The sequence below is a fragment of the Oncorhynchus tshawytscha genome, linkage group LG28 (assembly GCF_018296145.1).
Source record: "Oncorhynchus tshawytscha isolate Ot180627B linkage group LG28, Otsh_v2.0, whole genome shotgun sequence".
Lineage (NCBI taxonomy): Eukaryota > Metazoa > Chordata > Actinopteri > Salmoniformes > Salmonidae > Oncorhynchus > Oncorhynchus tshawytscha.
Window position 1 is genome coordinate 14,589,579 of NC_056456.1, and position 25,271 is coordinate 14,614,849.

The 25,271-nt window shown below is 43.9% G+C and overlaps 1 protein-coding gene across 7 annotated transcripts in view; it reads right to left on the reverse strand.

The window, feature by feature from the left end:
* The window catches only part of LOC112227360 (obscurin-like), a 107,303-nt gene that overhangs the window by 43,956 nt on the left and 38,076 nt on the right, over positions 1-25,271 (reverse strand). For all 7 annotated transcript variants that reach the window (XM_042307663.1, XM_042307662.1, XM_042307660.1 and 4 more), the window contains exons 22-41: positions 23,021-23,290; positions 22,797-22,909; positions 22,510-22,663; positions 20,372-20,533; positions 20,076-20,180; positions 18,971-19,237; positions 18,442-18,711; positions 17,995-18,261; positions 17,627-17,893; positions 17,243-17,509; positions 16,861-17,130; positions 16,369-16,638; positions 15,910-16,176; positions 10,749-11,015; positions 10,319-10,585; positions 9,394-9,660; positions 6,227-6,493; positions 5,417-5,683; positions 4,329-4,595; positions 1,133-1,399 (exon numbers count right to left, since the gene is read on the reverse strand). In XM_042307663.1, coding sequence (XP_042163597.1) covers positions 1,133-1,399; positions 4,329-4,595; positions 5,417-5,683; positions 6,227-6,493; positions 9,394-9,660; positions 10,319-10,585; positions 10,749-11,015; positions 15,910-16,176; positions 16,369-16,638; positions 16,861-17,130; positions 17,243-17,509; positions 17,627-17,893; positions 17,995-18,261; positions 18,442-18,711; positions 18,971-19,237; positions 20,076-20,180; positions 20,372-20,533; positions 22,510-22,663; positions 22,797-22,909; positions 23,021-23,290 — 4,818 coding nt within the window. The remainder of the gene's footprint in view (positions 1-1,132; positions 1,400-4,328; positions 4,596-5,416; positions 5,684-6,226; positions 6,494-9,393; positions 9,661-10,318; positions 10,586-10,748; positions 11,016-15,909; positions 16,177-16,368; positions 16,639-16,860; positions 17,131-17,242; positions 17,510-17,626; positions 17,894-17,994; positions 18,262-18,441; positions 18,712-18,970; positions 19,238-20,075; positions 20,181-20,371; positions 20,534-22,509; positions 22,664-22,796; positions 22,910-23,020; positions 23,291-25,271) is intronic.

Genomic DNA, 25,271 nt, shown 5'->3' on the forward strand with positions numbered 1-25,271 from the left:
GCTCTTCAGTAAGGTCATTCTAATGCCAAGGTTTGTCTATGGAGATTGCATGGATGTGTGCTCCATTTTATACACGTGTCCGAAAAGGGTGTATTTGAAATAGCCAAATCCACTAATTTGAAGGTGTGTCCACATACTTTTGTATAAATAGTGGAGCTCATATTTTTCTACCAGAGGCTTCTACCATGGTCTTCTTCTCTACTGTCTCCTTCTGAGGCTCCGTTTTGGGCGTGGCAGGAGCAATAGGGCTGCAGGTTTAGAGACTATTACAAAACACCCCAATAACTAAACATTCTTCAACAAGTAACCAGAAATATTTGTCTTTTCAACTGTCTCCTTCTGGGGTTCTGGTTTGGCGGCAGCAGGAACAGCAGGCTTCAAAGCTTCAAAATTCCTTTTTCAGCTCAACAAACAGTGGCGCAAACAAACCACAAGAAACTTGCAGCATAGTGACATATGCACTCACTGTAAAAGGACATCGAAGACTATCAACATCATCATCAGGACCAAGCAGCAAGACAAACTGCACATATGGCAAGTGAAAGCAGACAACCAAACCATTCTCCATGTCCACTCCCCTCCCGACCTTCTTCCAGTTTGGTATCCTGCTTTGGAGGCTCTTGTTTGGGGGAAACTGGGGTAGCTGGGGGCTTCACAGCTATGATAAAACATCCAACTTTGAACGGCAAAGCAAACCATATAACTGCAAGTCTACTAAGAATACAGCTGGCTTAACATTCACCCTTTAGGGCTATGATGGTGGAAAGCTTTTCGCAATATGATGGGATTCAAGTTGACCCATATATCATCCCATATGAATTGACCTTGAGGAAGAATACATAGAGATAACAGTCGCTCGCTCATTAAATGAACGGCAAATCATGTCATCGGAGTTCAAATATGGAGCATTTTCCTGAGTATCTGTCCTTATTTTTGTAAAATGTTATTTACTTCACCATTCTTCCATTTCAGAACACATATAAAATGACAGAAACAAATGAATGAATTTGAAGACAACATTCAGTACAGTACAAGAAAGGTTACACCTGTGAACATAAGAACATTTTTGTGATATTCAATTAAAACTTATGAAGTGACAAAGGCACTTCTGAATATATCAATTTTCTCTTACCCTTAATTTTGAGACTGGCTGTAGTCTTCTGGTCTCCACACACACAGCTGTAGTCTCCACTGTCCTCTGGTAGTACTTTGCTGATCAGGAGTTCACTCACAGATTCGTTCTGCTTCAGCTGGTACTTTTCTCCAGACTTCAGCACCTGTGTTCCCTTCCTCCATTCCACAGGGACTCCAGGTTTAGAGAGCTCACAGTGCAGGGTAACACTGCCCCCCTCCTCAGCCTCCTGGCTCTCCAGCTTGTGTTTGAATGTAACAGGTTGGGCTGGGGATTCAAAATAAACCAAATAGAATACATTGAAAAACAATATGCCTAACCAATGATACGAGGCAATCAGACATGAGTGCATCCTCCAAAACCATGAGAATGGAACAGTTTAAAAAGCAGTTACTTGAATAATGAACCCGAAACACAGAAACAGAGACAGAATGATCACTAACAAAGACTAACAACTTGATCAGCACAATGAAGACACACAAGACTACAAAGACACAAAGATCAACTGAACAGAGACAGATAACACACAGAGACAGTTAAAGAAAAATGGCTGGGAATACTTCTAAGCTTAAAAACCTCTTGGTGCTAGGGGGCAGTATTTTCATTTTTGGAAAAAAAACATTCCCGTTTTAAACGGGATATTTTGTCAGGAAAAGATGCTAGAATATGCATATAATTGACAGCTTTCGATAGAAAACACCAACGTTTCCAAAACTGTAAAGATATTGTCTGTGAGTATAACAGAACTGATGTTGCAGGCGAAAACCTGAGAAAAATGCAATCCGGAAGTGCCCCAGGTTTTGAAAGCGCTGCGTTCCAATGACTCCCTATTCGGCTGTGAATGTACCATCAACGAGCTTACGCTTTCGACGTATTCCCCAAGGTGTCTACAGCATTGTGACGTAGTTTTACGCATTTCTGTTGAAAAATAGCCGTAGGCGGCCACATTGCGTAAGTTGTCACATGGTGGCTCCGTGAGAGATTCTCGCGTAAAATACAGAGGTATCCATTACTACAATCGGTCCTAGTGAAAAACAAATTGTCCCGACGGATATATTATTGAATAGATATTAGAAAAACACCTTGATGATGGATTCTAAACAACGTTTGCCATGTTTCTGTCGATATTATGGAGCTAATTTGGAATAATTTTCGGCGTTGTGGTGACTGCAATTTCCGGCCGATTTCTCAGCCAAACGTGAAGAACAAACGGAGCTGTTTCGCCTACAAAAATAATATTTTGGGAAAAAATGAACTTTGGCTATCTACCTGGGAGTCTCGTGAGTGAAAACATCCAAAGTTCATCAAAGGTAAACAATTTAATTTGATTGCTTTTCTGATTTCCGTGACAAGGTTGCCTGCAGCTAGCTAGGCATAATGCTATGCTAGGCTATCAATAAACTTACACAAATGCTTGTCTAGCATTAGCGGTAAAGCATATTTTGAAAATCTGAGATGACAGGATGATTAACAAAGGACTAAGCTGTGTCTCAATATATTTCATTTGTGATTTTCATGAATAGGAATATTTTCTAGGGATATTTATGTCCGTTGCGTTATGCTAATTAGTTTCAGGCGATGATTACACTCCCGCATGCGGGTTTGGGAGTCACTAGAGGTTTAAGCACTGGGTTTTCAGAACTTGCAGAACTTGCTGCTGACACTGAATCATAAGATATACAAAATTAATCTCAGGGATAGCCCCATTTTTTTCAATTTTCGCCCAGATGACATACCCAAATCTAACTGCCTGTAGCAAGGATATACATTATCTTGGTACCATTTGAAAATAAACATTTTGAAGTTTGTGTAAAAGTGAATTGAATGTAGGAGAATATAACACAATAGATCTGATTGAACAAAATACAAAGAAAAAACCAACTCATCTTTTTCTACCACCATCTTTGAAATGCAAGAGAAAGGTCACAGTTCTAGCCATCACTCTGGTCGTAATTCCGAAAGTGTCCACAAGATGGCAGCAGTGTATGTGAAAAGTTTCAGATAGATAATTTGAAGTATGAGTGAACTACAAGACTTTTAGTGTGAAGTCCCCAGGTACATTTGGGCAAATCATTAAGGAGACATTCGCATTCATATTACATTTCTCTGCAAGAAAATCGTCAAATCTGTTTACTCTGACTTTGATTTAGCTTTCCAAGTATTAGTAGCCATATTATAAGTTTGTCAACATTTGCAAAACAACCAGTATTCATAACTTCATAACTCTGACTATCCTCATAATTTTTGTCCAAAATGAAAAGGCATGCTGTCGTACAAGGTTAGTAGCTACATTTTACGACATATACATGGTTTCAGGACACTCCCATAAAACCCAGATCATTGGCTATCTATCTAGCTTTGTTTGACCCCGATTGGTGCTTATTTGACAAAGATACAGTCGTTCAAGTGATGACCGCCCGCATCATCGGCGCGCCGTGAAGGCATCGCTCTCTGACCAAATATGGTGTCCTATAGGATATACTACACCCCTAATGATATAGTGAAGTCTTGTTACCTTCTAGGATCTCTGAGGAATACATAAGAACATGATTTAACTAGTTGAAACAACGTTTAGGGTGAGATTTTCACAGATTCCTTTCTTTGCAAATTGAACGATTGGAAATACAAAATCAATCATGCATGCTATATGGACCTTTTTAGGATATGAAAAATGATTTTATCTAACAAAACTTCATGTTATCTCTGGGACCCTTTGGAGGATAAATCAGAGCAAGATTTCAGAATGTAAGTACACATTTCACCTTCATAGGTGAATGTATCAAACCTATCGCGGTGAAAAAAGTGTTTTGTTGTTAGGAGCTCTCCTCAAACAATAGCATGGCATTTTTCCGCAGTAATAACTACTGTAAATTGGACTGTGCAGTTATATTAACAAGAATTTAAGCTTTCAGCCATTATAAGACACTTATATGTACCAACATTTGTTGTTTCTCTAACATCTGCGATCTTGACATAACGCGCTGAATGATTTAAAACTGTCCCGTTGACGGGACGCCGATCCTTAAGCCATGATGACAACTAATCAACACAATCAAAGCCGTTATACCGAAACCAACTTCTTGAAAATAATCTAATGAATCACACTTGAAACTTGATAACAGCAGTGAAAAGACAGTACAGAACAACTTCAGCTGAACATACAGTAGCTATTCAATGACACCAATCTGCCTCCTACCCTTAATCTCGAGGCTGGCTGTAGTCTTCTGGTCTCCACACACACAGCTGTAGTCTCCACTGTCCTCTGGTAGTACTTTGCTGATCAGGAGTTCACTCACAGATTCTTTCTGCTTCAGCTGGTACTTTTCTCCAGACTTCAGCACCTGTGTTCCCTTCCTCCATTCCACAGGGACTCCAGGTTTAGAGAGCTCACAATGCAGGGTAACATTACCCCCCTCCTCAGCCTCCTGGCTCTCCAGTTTGTGTTTGAAGGTCACAAGTTGGGCTGTGGAACCGAACCATTAGGTGGTTAGTTTTGAATTAAACTATTTTTAAAAACAAACAACTAAAATCACTGTAGCATAGTCAATGGAACACCCACAAAGGAGCAAGGGACAAAGCAATACAAATACAAACAAATTATAGAAACAACCAATCTTGAACACCACGACTCAAACCAATATAGACAAAAACACACAGACAACACTGAAACAGACTACCCACAGGCAAAAAGACCCAGAGATACAAACAAAAAGACAGACATTGTCACGCCCTGACCTTAGAGAGCCTTTTTATTTCTCTATTTGGTTAGGTCGGGGTGTGATTTGGATGGGCATTCTAGTTTTTCTATTTCTTTGTTGGTCGGGTATGGTTCGAAATCAGAGGCAGCTGTCTATCGTTGTCTCTGATTGGGGATCATACTTAGGCAGCCCTTTTTCCCACCTTTGATTGTGGGATCTTGTTTTTGCATAGTTACTGTCTACCCCTGCAGAACTTTACGTTCGGTTTGTATTTTGTTGTTTTGTCGGAGTTCAGTATTAAAAATTATGAACACTTTCCACGTTGTGCTTTGGTCTCATTCATCTAACGACGGACGTAACAGACATAACATTTCCTAAAAGATGCCAAAGTCAATCAATAAATTAACATCATAATCAACAATTGCTGGACACCCATACGTATAAAAAATATAAAAACATTCTGCTTGACAATACACTGTCCATTTGAAACATTGCATACACTAGTAACAGGGCATCGCAGGGATGAAAGCACAACAGCTTTGCATATACAGTATGATAAATAGTTAATAACATGTCTTCCTCCTACCTTTAATCTTGAGACTGGCTGTAGTCTTCTGGTCTCCACACACACAGCTGTAGTCTCCACTGTCCTCTGGTACTACTTTGCTGATCAGGAGTTCACTCACAGATTCTTTCTGCTTCAGCTGGTACTTTTCTCCAGACTTCAGCACCTGTGTTCCCTTCCTCCATTCCACAGGGACTCCAGGTTTAGAGAGCTCACAGTGCAGGGTAACACTGCCCCCCTCCTCAGCCTCCTGGCTCCCTAGCTTTTGTTTGAATGTAACAGGTTGGGCTGGGGATTCAAAATAAACCATATAGAATACATTGAAAAACAATATGCCTAACCAATGATACGAGGCAATCAGACATGAGTGCATCCTCCAAAACCATGAGAATGGAACAGTTTAAAAAGCAGGTACTTGAATAATGAATCGAAACACAGAAACAGAGACAGAATGATCACTAACAAAGACTAACAACATGATCAGCACAATGAAGACACACAAGACTACAAAGACACAAAGATCAACTGAACAGAGACAGATAACACACAGAGACAGTTAAAGAAAAATGACTGGGAATACTTCTAAGCTTAAGCACTGGGTTTTCAGAACATGTAGAACTTGCTGCTGACACTGAATCATAAAACATACAAAATTAAACAAAGCCATGATGACAACTACTCAACACAATCAAAGCTGTTATACCAAACCAACTTCTTGAAAATAATCTACTGAATCACACTTGAAACTTGATAACAGCAGTGAAAAGACAGTACAGAACAACTTCAGCTGAACATACAGTAGCTATTCAATGACACCAATCTGCCTCCTACCCTTAATCTCGAGGCTGGCTGTAGTCTTCTGGTCTCCACACACACAGCTGTAGTCTCCACTGTCCTCTGGTAGTACTTTGCTGATCAGGAGTTCACTCACAGATTCTTTCTGCTTCAGCTGGTACTTTTCTCCAGACTTCAGCACCTGTGTTCCCTTCCTCCATTCCACAGGGACTCCAGGTTTAGAGAGCTCACAGTGCAGGGTAACATTGCCCCCCTCCTCAGCCTCCTGGCTCTCCAGTTTGTGTTTGAAGGTCACAAGTTGGGCTGTGGAACCGAACCATTAGGTGGTTAGTTTTGAATTAAATTATTTTTAAAAACGAACAACTAAAATCACCATAGCATAGTCAATGGAACACCCACAAAGGAGCAAGGGACAAAGCAATACAAATACAAACAAATTATAGAAACAACCAATCTGTAACACCACGACTCAAACCAATATAGACAAAAACACACAGACAACACTGAAACAGACTACCCACAGACACAAAGATACAACCCAGAGATACAAACAAAAAGACAGACATGGTTACGCCCTGACCTTAGAGAGCCTTTTTATTTCTCTATTTGGTTAGGTCGGGGTGTGATTTGGGTGGGCATTCTAGTTTTTCTATTTCTTTGTTGGTCGGGTATGGTTCGAAATCAGAGGCAGCTGTCTATCGTTGTCTCTGATTGGGGATCATACTTAGGCAGCCCTTTTTCCCACCTTTGATTGTGGGATCTTGTTTTTGCCTAGTTGCTGTCTAGCCCTGCAGAACTTTACATTCGGTTTTGTATTTTGTTGTTTTGTCGGAGTTCAGTATTAAAATTCATGAACATTTTCCACGCTGCGCTTTGGTCTCATTCATCTAACGACGAACATAACAGAAGTTCCCACCACAAACTGACCAAGCAGCGTGGTCAGGAGGAGAGGACACGACAGAAACCCGAGAGGCAGCCCCCCCCCCAAAAATGTGTGTGGGGGGGGCAGATGACGTGGGCGTCGGTGCTGAGGGGTGAGTCTGAGACCGAGGAGGAATTCTTGGACCGTTTGAGCGAGGAGTGGTTGGCAGTGGAGAGGGACGAAAGAGTTTGGAGGGGTTGGAGTCTGGAGCAAGACAGTCGCTTTGAGGAGCGTGTGACTCTTCAGGCACCATGCTTTGCGGTTACACATACTGTGTCTTCGGTACGCATCCACAGCCCGGTGTGCTCTGGGCCAGCTACCCGCATTTGCCGTCCTAGAGTGGGCATTCAGCCAGGATGGGTTGTGCCGGCTCAGCGCTCCTGGTCTCCAGAACGCCTCCTCGGTCCAGGATATCCTGCGCCGGCTCTACGCACTGTGTCGCCAATGCGCCTTCACAGCCCAGTGCGTTCTGTGCCAGCTCCCCGCACTTGCCGGGCTAAAGTGAGCCTCCAGCCAGGACGGGTTATGCCAGCTCTGCGCTCCAGACCTTCAGTGCTCCTCCACGATCCAGTATATCTTGTGCCAGCTCCATGCACCCGGCCTCCAGTGCATGTCTCAAGCCTGGTACGTCCTGTGCCTGCTCCACGCACGAAGCCTCCAATGATGATCCATGGCACGAAGCCTCCAGTGATGATCAATGGCCCGAAGCCTCCAGTGATAGACAGCCTCCAGTGATGATCCATGGCTCGAAGCCTCCAGTGATGAACCATGGCTCGAAGCCTCCAGTGATGAACCATGGCTCGAAGCCTCCAGTGATGATCCATGGCTCGAAGCCTCCAGTGATGATCCATGGCTCGAAGCCTCCAGTGATGATCCATGGCTCGAAGCCTTCAGTGATGATCCATGGCCCGAAGCCTCCAGTGATAGACAGCCTCCAGTGATGATCCATGGCTCAAAGCCTCCAGTGATGAACCATGGCTTGAAGCCTCCAGTGATGATCCATGGCTCGAAGCCTCCAGTGATGATCCATGGCTCGAAGCCTCCATTGATGATCCATGGCTCGAAGCCTCCAGTGATGAACCATGGCTCGAAGCCTCCAGTGATGATCCATGGCCCGAAGCCTCCAGCGGTGAGCCATGGCCCGAAGCGTCCAGCGGTGATCCATGGCCGAAGCCTCCAGCGATGATCCATGGCACGAAGCCTCCAGTGATGATCCATGGCACGAAGCCTCCAGTTATGATCCATGGCCCGGAGCCTCCAGTGATGATCCATGGCCCGGAGCCTGCAGTGATGATCCATGGCCCGGAGCCTGCAGTGATGATTCATGGCACAAAGCCTCCAGTGATGATCCATGGCACAAAGCCCCCAGTGATGATCCATGGAGAGGGGCCTGCAGTGATAATCCTTGGCAAGGAGCCTCCAGCGACGGTCTCCAGTCCGGAGCCTCCAGCGACGGTCCCCAGTCCGGAGCCTCCAGCGATGGTCCACAGTCCAGAGCCTCCAGCGACGGGTCCACAGTCCGGAGTCCACGACAACGATCCATGGTCCAGAGTTCATGACGATCCACGGTCCGGTTCCTCCGGCGACGATCCACGGCCCGGTTCCACGGAAGCAGACGGATCAGCGAGCGGAGCGGGGTCTACGTCCCGAGCCGCCACCAAGGCCCCCATGGAGTCAGGTTTTGCGGCCGGAGTCCGCACCTTTGGGGGGGGGGTACTTTCACGCCCTGACCTTAGAGAGCCTTTTTATTTCTCTATTTGGTTAGGTCGGGGTGTGATTTGGGTGAGCATTCTATTTTTTATATTTCTTTGTTGGTCGGGTATGGTTCTCAATCAGAGGCAGCTGTCTATCGTTGTCTCTGATTGGGGATCATACTTAGGCAGCCCTTTGTCCCACCTTTGATTGTGGGATCTTGTTTTTGCATAGTTACTGTCTAGCCCTGCAGAACTTTACGTTCGGTTTTGTATTCTGTTGTTTTGTCGGAGTTCAGTATGAAAAATTATGAACACTTTCCACACTGCGCTTTGGTCTCATTCATCTAACGACGGACGTAACAGACATAACATTTCCTAAAACATGCCAAAGTCAACCAATAAATGAACATCATAATCAACAATTGCTGGACACCCATACGTATAAAAAATATAAAAACATTCTGCTTGACAATACACTGTCCATTTGAAACATTGCATACACTAGTAACAGGGCATCGCAGGGATGAAAGCACAACAGGTTTGCATATACAGTATGATAAATAGTTAATAACATGTCTTCCTCATACCCTTAATCTTGAGACTGGCTGTAGTCTTCTGGTCTCCACACACACAGCTGTAGTCTCCACTGTCCTCTGGTACTACTTTGCTGATAAGGAGTTCACTCACAGATTCCTTCTGCTTCAGCTGGTACTTTTCTCCAGATTTCAGCACCTGTGTTCCCTTCCTCCATTCCACAGGGACTCCAGGTTTAGAGAGCTCACAGTGCAGGGTAACATTGCCCCCCTCCTCAGCCTCCTGGCTCCCTAGCTTTTGTTTGAAGGTCACAGGTTGGGCTGGGGATTCAAAATAAACCATATAAAATACATTGAAAAACACAGTGCAGGGTAACACTGCCCCCCTCCTCAGCCTCCTGGCTCCCTAGCTTTTGTTTGAATGTAACAGGTTGGGCTGGGGATTCAAAATAAACCATATAGAATACATTGAAAAACAATATGCCTAACCAATGATACGAGGCAATCAGACATGAGTGCATCCTCCAAAACCATGAGAATGGAACAGTTTAAAAAGCAGGTACTTGAATAATGAATCGAAACACAGAAACAGAGACAGAATGATCACTAACAAAGACGAACAACATGATCAGCACAATGAAGACACACAAGACTACAAAGACACAAAGATCAACTGAACAGAGACAGATAACACACAGAGACAGTTAAAGAAAAATGACTGGGAATACTTCTAAGCTTAAGCACTGGGTTTTCAGAACATGCAGAACTTGCTGCTGACACTGAATCATAAAACATACAAAATTAAACAAAGCCATGATGACAACTACTCAACACAATCAAAGCTGTTATACCAAACCAACTTCTTGAAAATAATCTACAGAATCACACTTGAAACTTGATAACAGCAGTGAAAAGACAGTACAGAACAACTTCAGCTGAACATACAGTAGCTATTCAATGACACCAATCTGCCTCCTACCCTTAATCTCGAGGCTGGCTGTAGTCTTCTGGTCTCCACACACACAGCTGTAGTCTCCACTATCCTCTGGTACTACTTTGCTGATCAGGAGTTCACTCACAGATTCTTTCTGCTTCAGCTGGTACTTTTCTCCAGACTTCAGCACCTGTGTTCCCTTCCTCCATTCCACAGGGACTCCAGGTTTAGAGAGCTCACAGTGCAGGGTAACATTGCCCCCCTCCTCAGCCTCCTGGCTCTCCAGCTTGTGTTTGAAGGTCACAGGTAACGCTGACAAACCATTGGATTAAATATGCAATTATACTGTATTTACGATAACATAACAAAATAATTCTACCAACACATAACATTACATATATCATTTTTCACTTACTGAGCCCCTGTAAACACTAACTTCCCAACATTCCCATTGACCAAGACTATGTATCCATACCATTGACGTTTATAGTCGCTGTGGTCCTCTGGTCTCCACACTCACAGGAGTACTCCCCACTGTCCTCAACATTCAGATGCTTTATCTGAAGCTCGCAGGAGACATCTTTTTGTTTCATCTCATATTTGTCTCCAGCTTTGAGATGCTCAGTGCCTTTCTTCCACTGAACCTTGGCCCCAGGTTTGGATAACACAGAGCAGAGAGTGACACTCTCCCCTTCCTTGGCCTGCTGGTTCTTCAGCTTTTGTTCAAAGCTAGCAGGCAAGGCTAGAAAAAGACGAACACACCCAGATTCATTAACAAGTAGGCAAAACGTTCTCTTTAAAATCCTCAGTTGTGATGGAAGTGGAACAGAAGCAATATGGAGGAGAACAATGGGTAATGGATGATGATGGTGATCCAGATTCATTCATGCTCTCCTTTGGAACCTAAATATGATTCCAATGATTGGGTTGGTCAATGAAACAGACGACTTGTTAAACGAGGATGGTAATCAAACCAGTACATTCAATAACCATGGCCTTCACAGCTGAACACAACCCCAAAACAAAATGAAATCCTTCCAAAGTTCCAAAGTACACAAAGGATCAGCAGCATACAGAGACAGGCATTTTTTGAGCTTTTGGCAGAACTTATGCAACATACCTTTGCATTGAGGCACCAATCTACACATGAACAATATTCAGAACAGTTTTCAGATAGGAATCATTTCTAAGTTGATGACCCTGCAGTATTTCCCAGGACACAATAGAAGCATACTCATTACCTTGGATATAAAACCGAGCCTACATGCTAACACAGCAGAGTGACTTCAAATCAAATTTGATTTTCCCTGAATACAACAGGTGTAGACCTTCCTGTGAAATACTTACTTACAAGCCCTTAACCAACAATGCAGTTCAAGAAATAGAGTTAAGAAAATATTTATTAAATAAATGAAAGTAAAAAATTAAATAAAAAGTAACACAATAAAATAACAATAACGAGACTATATACAGGGGGTACCGAGTCAATGTTCAGGGGTACAGGTTAGTTGAGGTAATTTGTACATGTAGGTTGGGGTCAAGTGAAAATAAGATAAGAAACAGCGAGTAGCAGCAGTGTAAAACCAAGGGGGGGCATTTGATTCATTGTCCTGCGGTCTTGTGGCATGGGGGTAAAAGGTGTTAAGGAGCCTTTTGGACCTAGACGTGGCGCTCCGGTACCGCTTGCAGTGCGGTAGCAGAGAGAACAGTCTATGACTTTGGTGACTGGAGTCTTTGACAATTTTATGGGCCTTCCTCTGACACCACCTAGTATATAGGTCCTGGATGACAAGGAAGCTTGGCTCCAGTGATGTACTGGAAGGCAGTTGCCATACCAGGCGGTGATGCAACTGGTCAGGATTCTTTCGATGGTACAGCTGGAGAACGTTTTGAGGATCGGGGGGCCAAATCTTTTCAGTCTCCTGAGGGGGAAAAGGCATGGTCGTGCCCTCTTCACAATTTTCCTGTTGTGTTTGGACCATGATAGTTTGTTGGTGATGAGGACACCAAGGAACTTAAAACTCTCGACCCGCTCCACTACAGCCATGTCGATGTGAATGGGAGCCTGTTCGGCCATCCTTTTCCTGTAGTCCAAGATCATCTCTGTTTTTTTCTTAGCACCACACTGCCAGGTCTCTGACCTTCTCCATATGAAGGTGATCAGGCCTACCACCGTTGTGTTGTCAGGAAACTTGATGGTGTTGGAGTTTTGCTTGGCCACTCAGTCGTGTGAGAACAGGGAGTACAGGAGGGGACTAAGCACGCACCCCTGAGGGGCCCCCTTGTTGAGGATCAGTGTGGCAGATGTGTTGCTGCCTACCCTTACCACCTGGGGCGGCCCGTCAGGAAGTCCAGGATCCAGTTGCAGAGGGAGGTGTTTCGTCCCAGGGCCCTTAGCTTAGTGATGAGCTTTGAGGGCACTATGGTGTTGAATGCTGAGCTGTAGCCAATTAACAGCATTCTCACATAGGTGTTCCTTTTGTCCAGGTGGGAAAGGGCAGTTTGGAGTGCGATTGAGATTGAGTCATCTGTGGATCTGTTGAGGCGGTATGCAAATTGGAGTGAGTCTAGGGTTTCGGGATGATGGTGTTGATTTGAGCCATGACCAGCCTTTCAAAGCCCTTCATGGCCACCGACATGAGTGCTACGGGGCGGTAGTCATTTAGGCAGTTTACCTTCACTTTCTTGGGCAGAGGGACTATGGTGGTCTGCTTGAAACACGTAGGTATTACACACTCGGTCAGGAAGAGTTTGAAAATGTCAGTGAAGGCACTTGCCAATTGGTCCGCACATGCTCTGAGTACACATCCTGGTAATCCGTCTGGCCCTGCGACCTTGTGAATGTTGACCTGTTTAAAGGTCTTGCTCACATCAGCTATGGAGAGTGTGATCACACAGTTGTCTGAAACAGCCGGTGCCCTCATGCATTCTTAAGTGTTGCTTGCCTTCGAAGCGAGAATAAAAGGCATTTAGCCCATCTGGTAGGCTTGCGTCACTGGGCAGCTTTGTAGTCTGTAATAGTTTGCAAGCCCTGCCACATCCGACAAGCGTCCGAGCCGGTGTAGTATGATTCATTCTTTGTCCAATTTTGACACTTTGCCTGTTTGATGGTTTGTCTGAGGGCATAGCGGGATTTCTTATAAGCATCCGGATTAATGTCCCGCTCGTTGAAAACGGCAGCTCTAGCATTTAGCTCGGTAGGGATGTTGCTTGTAATCCATGGCTTCTGGTTGGGATATGTACATATGGTCACTATGGGGACGAAGTCATCGATGCACTTACACGGAACCCAAACTGGCTGCGTGCGTGCGCCATCGTGTGCATAAATGTATTTTGTCCCCCCACACCAAACGCAATCACGACACGCAGGTTAAAATATCAAAACAAACTCGGAACCAATTATATTAATTTGGGGACAGGTCGAAAAACATTAAACATTTATGGCAATTTATCTAGCTAGCTTGCACTTGCTAGCTAATTTGTCCTATTTAGCTAGCTTGCTGTTGCTAGCTAATTTGTCCTGGGATATAAACATTGAGTTGTTATTTTACCTGAAATGCACAAGGTCCTCTACTCCACCAATTAATCCACACAAAATGGTCAACTGAATCATTTCTAGTCATCTCTCATCCTTCCAGGCTTTTTCATCTCTTGACTTTATATTGTGATGGGCAACTTTCATAAATTAGGTGCATTACCGCCACTGACCTCGTTCGTCTTCAGTCACTCACGTGGGTATAACCATTGAGGAGATGGCACGTGGGTACCTGCTTCTATAAACCGATGAGTAGATGGGAGAGGCAGACCTTGCAGCGCAATCTGCGTCAGAAATAGAACTGACTTATATTTTAGCACTTGGCAACGCAGACACTCGTTGGCACGCGCGAGCAGTGTGGGTGCAATAATTGAATAATATAGATTCCTAAATATATTTTGCAACGCTTGTGCATGCGAGGCGAGCGGTGTAGTCGGCCTGTTATTGATGAAGCCGGTGACTGAGGTGGTATACGCCTCAATGCCATTGGATGAATCCCGGACATATTCTAGTCCGTGCTAGAAAAACAGTCCTGTAGCGTAGCATCCACGCCATCTGACCATTTCCGTATTGAGTGAGTCACTGGTCCTTCCTGCTTTAGTTTTTGCTTGTAAGCAGGAATCAGGAGGATAGGATTATGGTCAGATTTGCCAAATGGAGGGCGAGGGAGAGCTTTGTATGCACCTCTATGTGAGTTTTTTTCGGTCTGGTTGCACGTGACATGCTGGTAGAAATGAGGTAAAACAGATTTAAGTTTGCCTGCCATAAAGTCCCCGGCCACTAGAAGCGCCGCATCTGGATGAGCATTTTCTTGTTTGCTTAGGGCCTTACGCAGCTCGTTGAGTGCGGTCTTAGTACCAGCATCGGTTTGTGGTGGTAAATAGACGGCTACGAAAAATATAGATGAAATCTGGTGAGCTAATAAACTGAACATCTAAGAATCTAAGAATCAGGGATGCCGCTGTACATAAAGTATGCATCCTTCAATAATCTAATCTTTCTCTCTTTACTCTGAGGATGATAGACCCAAAGATGAGAGAATGATGAACAAAGATCCTTACGGAATGGTTGACTGAGATCTGATGGTATGAATGGTGCCACAGGCATCGAGGGCACCAGCCGTGGTCACTTGTGATATTGCATAAATTGTGCATTTGACAATGCACACTGCAACGACAAGTCTAGATGAACGTTAAAAGTCAAGCAAGTATCATTTCAATTTCAGAGAAACTAAAGAAGAGGGAAAATGTAGTGATGCACTTCCATCTCTGGTATCTACTACAGCTATAGATCTGCTAGATAGGATGGGGTGGGGCAGGATTGTTATGAGAGTGCCCAGCCCCCTCTAGCCTCCATATAATTCGAACCATGACCCCGGCCATGGGAGTTACCTTTGACCATTAGCGAAGCGTACGCTCTCTTATCCCCAATCACCACATAGACGGTGCCTGAGTCCATAGGTGTCAGCTCGCTCACGGTGAGAGAGTAGAAACCCCCCTCAGATACCTGGATCTCATTGAGGGGGGTGGGCTGCAGAGGGATTTGGTCTAGATACCACTGCGCCAGATAGGGCAGGTCCCCCTTGAAACACTCAACGTCCTGGGGTGGCTCCACTATGAACACGGTCTGACCTGGATGAAACAGATCTTAGACCATGACGGAAAGCAGAGACAAGGGCACATGCTGTTCTGAGCATAATGTGTGTCCTGTCCACCAACCAGAATGGGATTAGACAGTAGGAAGGAATAATCTCCCAAATGTTAAAACATACAGCATATAGTAAGGCAAAACAAAGGGACATGAATAATGCTCAGTCAATGCAGTTGCATCGTATGAATGTTGTCTGTTCAAGAAGACAAGCAGGAGAGTCAATCTTACTAGATGCTGTGCACTGCAGTCAACATGTCAGCAAATCTTTCATTTTCAGTGTCTGTAACTACTACATTAAAAAAAGTTATTAACATACAGTATGAATGTGCAAAACCATACAGCAATTTCAGTCGAAGGTAATATCAATTCACTATAAACTGTTTGGTGATCTCATAGTAATTGTAAGCGGGATAAAGAAAAGATCTACACTGTACAGAGACCAAGGTCTTACCTTTGACTGTCACCTTCGCCATCATCGTGGCAGTGCCCACGTCACAGGTGTAAGTGCCGCTGTCTTTCTCCTCCAGCTGTTTGATAGTGAGGGTGAGGACGGTCTCCTTCTGACTCATCTCATAGCGTCCCCCGGCCTTCAGCTCCACGCCCTCCTTGGACCAGGCGGCCTTGGAGGCAGGCTGGGCCGTCTCACACTGCAGGGTCACTGAGCCCTCCTCCTCCATCTCGCTGTCCTTCAGCTCCTTGGTAAACTTGTGGACTGGCTCTGAGGAAAGGTACATTCAGGTAGGAGCACAGCAGAGAGCATTGAGGTCGGAGAGGAAACTTTTTTTTTGTTATTTAACATTAAAAAGCAGTCACAGTTTAAAAGTGGTAGTTCGTGGTCAATGATACATGAATATCCTGTAATCAACAACCGTTAAACAATTGAAGGTGTCTGTGAACTGGTCAGACTTACCTTTGATCTCCAGCTTGGCCTTGGTAGTGGCCCCTCCGATAACCTCACAGCTATATTCCCCAGAGTCCTGAACAGTGACACTGTGGACGGTCAACTTCATGACCCTCTCCTCTTTACTGATCTCATACTTCTCACTCTTCCTGATGTCCTTCCCATCTTTGGCCCACTGGACGGTGGCCCTGGTCTGTGTGACCTCACAGATGAACACAGCATCATCCCCTGAGACTACACTAATGCTCTGCAGCTCCCGTGATACAGATTGAGCTTTGCCTGGAACAAGTCACAATTATTTGTTTTAAATCTTAGGATGGCTCAATTTCCTTTCAATCACATGCAACAAACAAACTCAGAAATGTGATATATTTTCTCTCAATGGTCTACATACCCAACTTTGCGATAACCTCAGGGATCAGTTGATCAAAGTCTCAAAACCATGAACGGTAAAACCCATGCAGATTGATGTTAGAACCTCAACTGGTAAAGATGTCTGACCTTCAACAGCTAATGTAGTCTTGGAATTCAGGTTCTTGATGTTGAAGACCACCTCACCAGCATCGGCTGGCGTCACATCCTTGATAACCAGCATGTACTTGCGACCTGTACTGGAGACCTGGAAGCGTCCTCCGTTAGCCACGGTCTGGCCATTCAAGGTCCAGGAACACTCGTCAGTGCTTTCCCGTGACAGAATACACTGAAAGCTACATGTCTCTCCCTCCATCGCCTCCATGGACTTCAACTGCTTGGTGATACCTATGCTCAGGTCTACATAAAGGGAGGAGAGAGGAGTTTTTCTTTCAAAGACATGATGACACAATTGCTGCCTCAGCACACTATACTAATTTGTTTGCAAGTTATGCAGCTTTGTCATACACACCTCTCACAGTGACCTTTGACTTGGAAAGCTCAGTACCCAGGTCGCAGCTGTACTCCCCTGCGTCTTCCTTGGTAACATCCTTGATGATCAGACCCAGGGACTTGCCTGTGTGCAGGACCTCATACTTAGAGTCAGTAGTCAGGAGCTTACCATCTTTCCTCCAGGCGGGGGAGACCCTGGGCTTGGAGGCCTCACACGCCAGGGTGATCATACCTTTCACCTCTCCCACTACGTCATCCAGAGACTTGAGGAACACTGCACGCTTCTCTGGAGGAATGCAAATGGAGATCACAACCACCAGTTAAAGATGTTTAACATATTCTTTCGTCCCACTTCTACACTACAGTATTTTCACTTGGACCAAATTAGCTCATGAGTCTTTACCTTCGACTTTTAGGGTCACACCCTCCTTGATTTCCCTGACCTTGAAGATGATGGTGCCCCCATCCTCAGGTGCCAGATTCTTGAGTGTGAGCGTGTGCACTTTGCCCACGTGTGTGATGGTGTTGACCTCGTTGGAGAAGAGTGCTTTTTCATTGAGTAGCCATTGCACCTCCTCATCAGTGTAGTTGATCTCACAAATGAACACTGCATCACTGTCCTCATCCACCTCTGTGTCCACCAGGTGTTTGGTGATCTCCACTTTCCGAACTGCAATAACCCACAGCACACATCTCATTTCAACCATCAACGCTCAGCAAAGCAATCAGCATTGAAGTCAAATCAACACCAAAATCTGATACAAAACGTACCCTCTACAGTGAGAGTGGCTTTGGTCTCGGCAGCAGCCGACTGACAGCGGTACTCCCCGGTGTCTTCCCCAGTCAGCTTCTGGATGGTCAGCTGAGCCCTCATAGCGTCCTGTTTCAGGCTGTACTTGTCTGAAGCATCCAGGAGGGTTTGCCCTTTGAACCAGCTCACCTCTTTGGGTGTGGCGGAGAACTTGCAGCTCAGAGTGGCTGAGCCCTTCTCCTTGACTGTCACATCTTTCATGGGCTCTACCACCTCAAGAGGACGCTCTGTAGTTGAGAGAATAAGAAGAACAAACAGCTCTGATCATAGGCAAGTCATATAGCATGCTCCTAACCCACTTTAATCTGGTTATAATAACGTCATTTCAACCAGCTATACCCACTGAGAACATGGTAGTCTGACATAACCATTTGGTTCCACGCTCTGTGTATGAAGAAGCCTCTGACCTTTGACAGTAAGCTGGGCCACAGACTTGCTCTTGCCAGCCATGAACTGGACAGGTCCTGTCATGGAGGCCTTGGTCTTCTTGAAGGTGAGGCGGTGCATGGAGCCCTCCTTCTCCATCTCCACGTCAGCGCTCTCCTGCACGGCCACACCATTCAGGGTCCACTTGGGGGGCTTGACTGAGTCGATGTTGATCTCCACCTCGAAGAAGGCGGCAAAGGGCTCGGTCACTTCCACGGCACTTAGCTCCCGTACGACGCTGATGGCCTGCTCTAGAGGGTCCACAGACACAGAGTGTTTAGGTCATACTTGAGGTAAAATCACTCTTAATTGCACTCTTTAGGGATCTGTTAAGAGTGCTATTTCCATTCACTCATTGACTGGTAGTCCTGTGTCCTGAAGTATTGGTATGTGCTAAAAGAGATTCGGAAGTATATTTTGATAAAGCCACATCATACTTTATAAAAATACACTTCATAGAAAAGTCGTACATGTTTACAATAGACACGGTCCTGGATTTTCTCCTGTTACCTTCCACAAGAAGTTTACAGGATGTCTTGTCGTCGATGGCGTCACAGGTGTAAGTATCCTCATCATCCGAGCCCACGTCGTTTATGGTGAGTTTGCGGTATATAGCCTCGCTGCTGATCTCGTGCTTCTTGCTGGGCTTGATCTCCTTCTTGTTCTTGTACCACTTGACCTTGGCGCTGGCCCGGGACACTTGGCATTCCAAGAACCCACGGTGTGTATACAAGGCTAACTTATCCCTGAGCTTCTTCACAAACTGGACAGGGAGCTCTACAGTAACAATAACAACCGTATCAATACAAGGAAGCCATACTTAGCAGTACCAAAGAAACATATCAAAACACTACCACACATCAAAGCAGTAAGTAGCACTAAACTAAGACAGGGAACAGAAAGTACTCAACAGGGGTCAGTACGCCAAAGAAAACAACTCCACATCTCCCTGTGCAATTCACATCCATAGGCTCTCCCAAGGAACAGTGATTTATCGTGTGCCTTCTTCCATCAACTCCAACATCCTGAGGGGCTCAGATAGCCACTGCATGGCCTTCTCATTCCTGGCCTGGTACAGAGGGATCGCCATGAACAACACGAGAGACAGTTCCCGAGGGTAGTCAGGTCACCCTAGGATCTAGGTTCTGTGGTTCAGGTTCCCCAGAGGATGTATAGCAGCCATGCGTCAAAGAAAGACCATGGATTCCCAGGGAAACCACTACAAATCGTTAAGGATGTAGCACTCTGGCCGGGGATACAAAACACCAATATTCCAGTCTAAAAGAGGCCAAAGCAGTATCATCCCCACAGACGTTTGGCTGCTGAACCAAAATAAACCTCAGGGAAATAACTCTGAAGACACAGAGGACAGGCTGACTGGCTGAGCAATTGACTAACTGGATCAGTTGACATAATATTTTTCAGGTTTGAGTTATGGATCGGGAACTGCATTCACCATTGGCATGTTTAACGAGTGCTTGTGAATTCGTTGAATTTGTTACGTACCGTATGTTGTGATGTGCTGACCTGAATATGTTATTATATCCTATGTTGCTTAGCATATCATGCCATAAATACCATGCTATAGGGAGAGCATGCTGGAAATAGACTTTACCTTTCACTGTCAGTTTGGCTGTTGAAGAGGCCTTTTCAGCTGTGAATTTAATCTCAGCAATGTCTTCTGGGGTCACCGACTTAAACAGCAGCACATAGATTTTACCTTTAATTGAAAGAAGGCAACTTATAAGAACAGTACCGAATGTTAAAACACTGAAATAGGACATTTGTCCTGATTGATCAATGATAATAATTCAAAAACGGTGTATTACTAAAACGTATGAGTGTTTATCACAAATATGGACATCTAAACATGTATTTGGAAAGTATGGCAAATGTGTGTATTCTCCTCACCCTCTTGTCTCATCTTGATGTTGTCACCGACTTTGAGTTTGGTGTCGCCTTTGAACCACTGGCAGTCCACTTCATCGTGAGAGATCTCACAGAAGAACGAAGCGCTCTCCTTCTCCATCACCTCCACGTCCTCAAGCCTCTTCACTATTTTAATGTCTCGGGCTGTGGAGAGAGAAGCACAAGAGACAATAAAAAGAGACATTAGAAAGTCTTCAACGTATCTAATGCTGAATGGAATATGGCCGTTCTTTTACATAGATTTTTAGCTATGTAGAGTGGGGTCTGAAATTATTCACACCCTTGATAAAGATTAGCAAAAATGACTGTATAAAATAAATAATTGAAATACTGTGCTATATTGGAGCCTGAAAAAAAATGGGAAAGTTATATTATTTTATACTAATAGAATTGCTCAGACAAAGAGATTTTGTTTAACAAGTAATATATATTTTTTGCAAAAAGTTAGAGGTCAAAATTATTGACACGTGTTTTCAATACCTCACCTTGCAAGGATAACAGCACTGAGCCTTTTAATGAGTTGAAGAACACATTGGATTTGTATTTATTAGGGATCCCCATTAGCTGCTGCCAAGGCAGCAGCTACTCTTCCTTGGGTCCAAACACATTAAGGCACTTATCACACATAAAACAAAATAAATGAAATAGTACATCATATAACATTATTTCACCACTACATATCTACAATACAAAATGTATAATACCACCATACACCAATATTACAATATACCGTACGTGTGTGTAGAGTGAGTGTGCTAGCGTGTGTGTGCGTATGCGTGTGTCTGTACCTGTGTGTGTGTCTCTTCACAGTCTCCGCTGTTGCTTAAGGCGTATTTTTTATCTGTTTTTTAAAATCTGATTCTACTGCTTGCATCAGTTACCTGATGTGAAATAGAGTTCCATGTAGTCATTGCGTTATGTAGGAATGTGCACCTCCCATAGTCTGTTCTGGACTGGAGGATTGTGACGAGACCTTTGGTGACATGTCTTGGGGGGTATCCATGGGTGTCCGAGCTGCGTGTTAGTAGTTTAAACTGACAGCTCGGTGCATTCAGCTTGTCAACACTGCTTACAAAAACAAGTATTGATGAAGTCAATCTCTCCTCCGCTTTTGAGCCATGAGAGATTGACATGCATATTATTCAATGTTAGATCTCTGTGTACATCTCAGGTCCAGCAGTGCTGCCCTGTTCTGAGCCAATTGTAATTTTCCGAGGTCCCTCTGTGGCAGGTGCCAAGTGCGACAAAATTATGGCCTGTAGGACCTGCCTTGTTGATAGTGTTGTTAAGAAGGCAGAGCAGTGCTTTATTATGGACAGACTTCTCCCTATCTAAGCTACTGCTGTATCAACATGTTTTGACCATGACAGTTTTACAATCCAGGGTTACTCCAAGCAGTTTAGACACCTCAACTTGCGCAATTTCAGTCACTGTAGTAGCTGACGTGTATAGTGTTGAGTCATCCGCATTCCTTAGACACACTAGTTTGTTCTTCTTTGTATTCAGTTTAGTCACATTATTTCTCAATTGTAAGGGATCGTAGACCATTCCTACGTACAGAATCCTTCTAGGTCCTTGATATCCTTTTTTGTTAAGGATTCTGCATGGAGGAATGTGTCTAAGATCCCTGTCAATGTATTCTCATGGAAACAATTTTGAACAAGCTACCGTGACGTTATCATCGCAAGGTGAGGCATTGACAGTTATTGAAAAAAGGGGTGTCAATAATTTTGACCCCCACCTTTATGAAATTTGTTTTAATCACTTGCTAAACAAAATCAATTTCTCTAAGCAATTGTATTCGTATAAATTAATAGAATTTCATTTTTTTGGAGCATACAATATAGCTTAATATTTAAATTATTTATTTTATACAGTAAATTTTGCTCATCTTTATCAAGTCTGTCAATAAGAACGGACCCCACCGTATCTGGTAAGAAGAAGGTCTGTTATTTCAAAGTGTGACACGCACTATTTTTAACTACCTGTACAACAAAGTACTGTACAACTATCCTTGACAAGCCTAATACATAATTAGATTTTTATTACACAATCAGTATCATTGGATTGCATAATATACAGTGTATTGTGTCATGTGAGTAACATGTGGGGACTCATACCGTGAATAGTGAGTTTAGCTGACGTGTTGTCATCAGACGTTTGGCAGACGTATGTGCCCTCATCCTCTTGGGAACATTTGTGGATTAGCAGGCTGCGTGTGCGCCCCTGGGAGTGGATGCGAAAGTTCTTTCCTGGTTTCAGTTCCATGTCACCCTAAGAAACAGTGGTCTTTTAGTAAAAATGATTTAATTGTATACACAATTATACAAATAAAATAGCTGACATTGAACACTTTCTCAATTTTCATAACTACAGTTCCATAATTTACTGGAATATGTTTTCTCACCTTGAACCACTTGACCTCAGCGTTAGTTCTGGACACCTCACACTCAAGCGTAGCCTTCTCCTTCTCTGGGGCTTTGACATCCTCCATGGGTTTAGAGATCATAGCCGCAGGTTCTATAAAAACCCCAACATCAATAAGCACAACCTTGAAATAACAGCTGCCACCTCAATTAGCACTCAACTCGATGAATAGTTTACTGTTCGTCGAAAATGGATATAACCTACCTGTAACAATGAGTTTGGCAGAAGTTTTGACTCCCTCTGCTTGGAAAGCAATTGTTCCCGCGTCCTCCATCTTAATTTGGGATAGTGTGAGGGCGTGCTTCTTTCCCAGGGCTGTGATGCGGCAGTTGGACCCTGCCTTGAGCTTGACGCTGTCCCTGGTCCAGGAGCCCTCCACGTCAGCCTGGCTGAGCTCCACCTCAAGGGTCACTGTCTCCTTCTCATGGGCCTTGACCTCCGGCAGCAGGCCGTTCACCACCTCAATCTTCTTCACTGGGAAACACAGACAGAGGGAACGTTTAGGTGTGCTAAACACTATATGTGTTTAAACACTATATGTGTTCTATATGCATAGAATTATAGGTTACACAACATCATCAGTAAGTGTCCTGTACATCTCTTCTTGGCACTGAAACTGTAGATATTAATAGTCAGAGTATCTGGGTGGGGGTCAAATGTTCTATCAAACTACATGTAATATTAGAGAATACTGTTACTATACTGTTACTATACTGTTACTATACTGTTACTATACTGTTACTATACTGTTACTATACTGTTACTATGCTGTTACTATGCTGTTACTATGCTGTTACTATACTGTTACTATACTGTTACTATACTGTTACTATGCTGTTACTATACTGTTACTATACTGTTACTATACTGTTACTATACTGTTACTATACTGTTACTATGCTGTTACTATACTGTTACTATACTGTTACTATACTGTTACTATACTCAATAGGGGCTAGTTACTGTATACTGTACAGTGCCATCAAAGTATTCACGCCCCTTGACATTTTCCACATTTTGTTGTGGGATTAAAAGGGATTTAATTGTCATTCTTTTGTCAACAATCTACTAAAATACTCTATAATGTCAAAGTGGAATAAAAATTCAAAAAATGTGTTTAACCCCCTGAGTCAATACATGTTAATAAATCATGCATTTATAAAGCCCTTTTTTTTACATCAGCAGATAACCAGCCTAAAACCCCCAAAAGCAATCAATGCAGATGTACAGTAGAAGCATAGTGGCAAGGAAAAACTCCCTAGAATGGCAGGAACCAAGGAAGAAACCTAGAGAGGAAGGAGGTTCTAAGGGGTGACCAGTCCTCTTATGGCTGTGCCGGGTGGAGATTAAAAGAGTACATGGCCATTAAGGCCAGATTGTTCTTCAAGATGTTCAAACGTTCATAGATGACCAGCAGGGTCAAATAATAATCACAGTGGTTGTAGAGGGTGCAACAGGTCAGCACCTCAGGAGTAAATGTCAGTTGGCTTTTCATAGCCGAGCATTCAGAGGTCGAGAGAGCAGGTGCGGTAGAGAGGGAGAGAGAGGGAGGGAGAGCTAGAAAGAGGGACGAAAAGGGTAGCACGTCTGGTGAACAGGTCAGGGTTCAATAGCCACAGGCAGAACAGTTGAAACTGGAGCAGCGGCATGACAATGTAGTACGTCCGGTGATGTTAGAATCACCTTTGGCAGTGGTTACATGTGAGTCTTTCTGGGTAAGTCTCTAAGAGCGTTCACACTGTGCAAATTACAGGTGAACCAGGGGGGCCTCAGCTACCCCGAATGAGATGTTAGCTCCTCTAAATGCAACAAAAGTCAGACTTTGGGTGGGGTCTCTAAATAATGCTACTTTAACCATTCTCCTATTTGTTTAAAATGCAGTGGTAAATATGTTGCACAGTGGTAAATATGTTGCACAGTGGTAAACATGTTGCACAGTGGTAAATATGTTGCACAGTGGTAAACATGTTGCACAGTGGTAAACATGTTGCACAGTGGTAAACATGTTGCACAGTGGTAAACATGTTGCACAGTGGTAAACATGTTGCACAGTGGTAAACATGTTGCACAGTGGTAAACATGTTGCACAGTGGTAAATATGTTGCACAGTGGTAAATATGTTGCACAGTGGTAAACATGTTGCACAGTGGTAAACATGTTGCACAGTGGTAAATATGTTGCACAGTGGTAAACATGTTGCACAGTGGTAAATATGTTGCACAGTGGTAAACATAAAAATAAAACTGTCCAATGAAACGACCACCCCCACCTCTCTGTCATGGTTTAAACCAATTATTTATATGTGGCAGCGCTGGCAGTCTCAGCTGCATAGATTTTCCTTTGTACTTCCTTGTTTTCGCCATTTGTTTGCCATGCATCCTCGATTAAAAAAAATAGCCTATGCCTTTATTCCAATGCATTAGCTTTATCCATTGATGTATCATTGTTTGCTGTG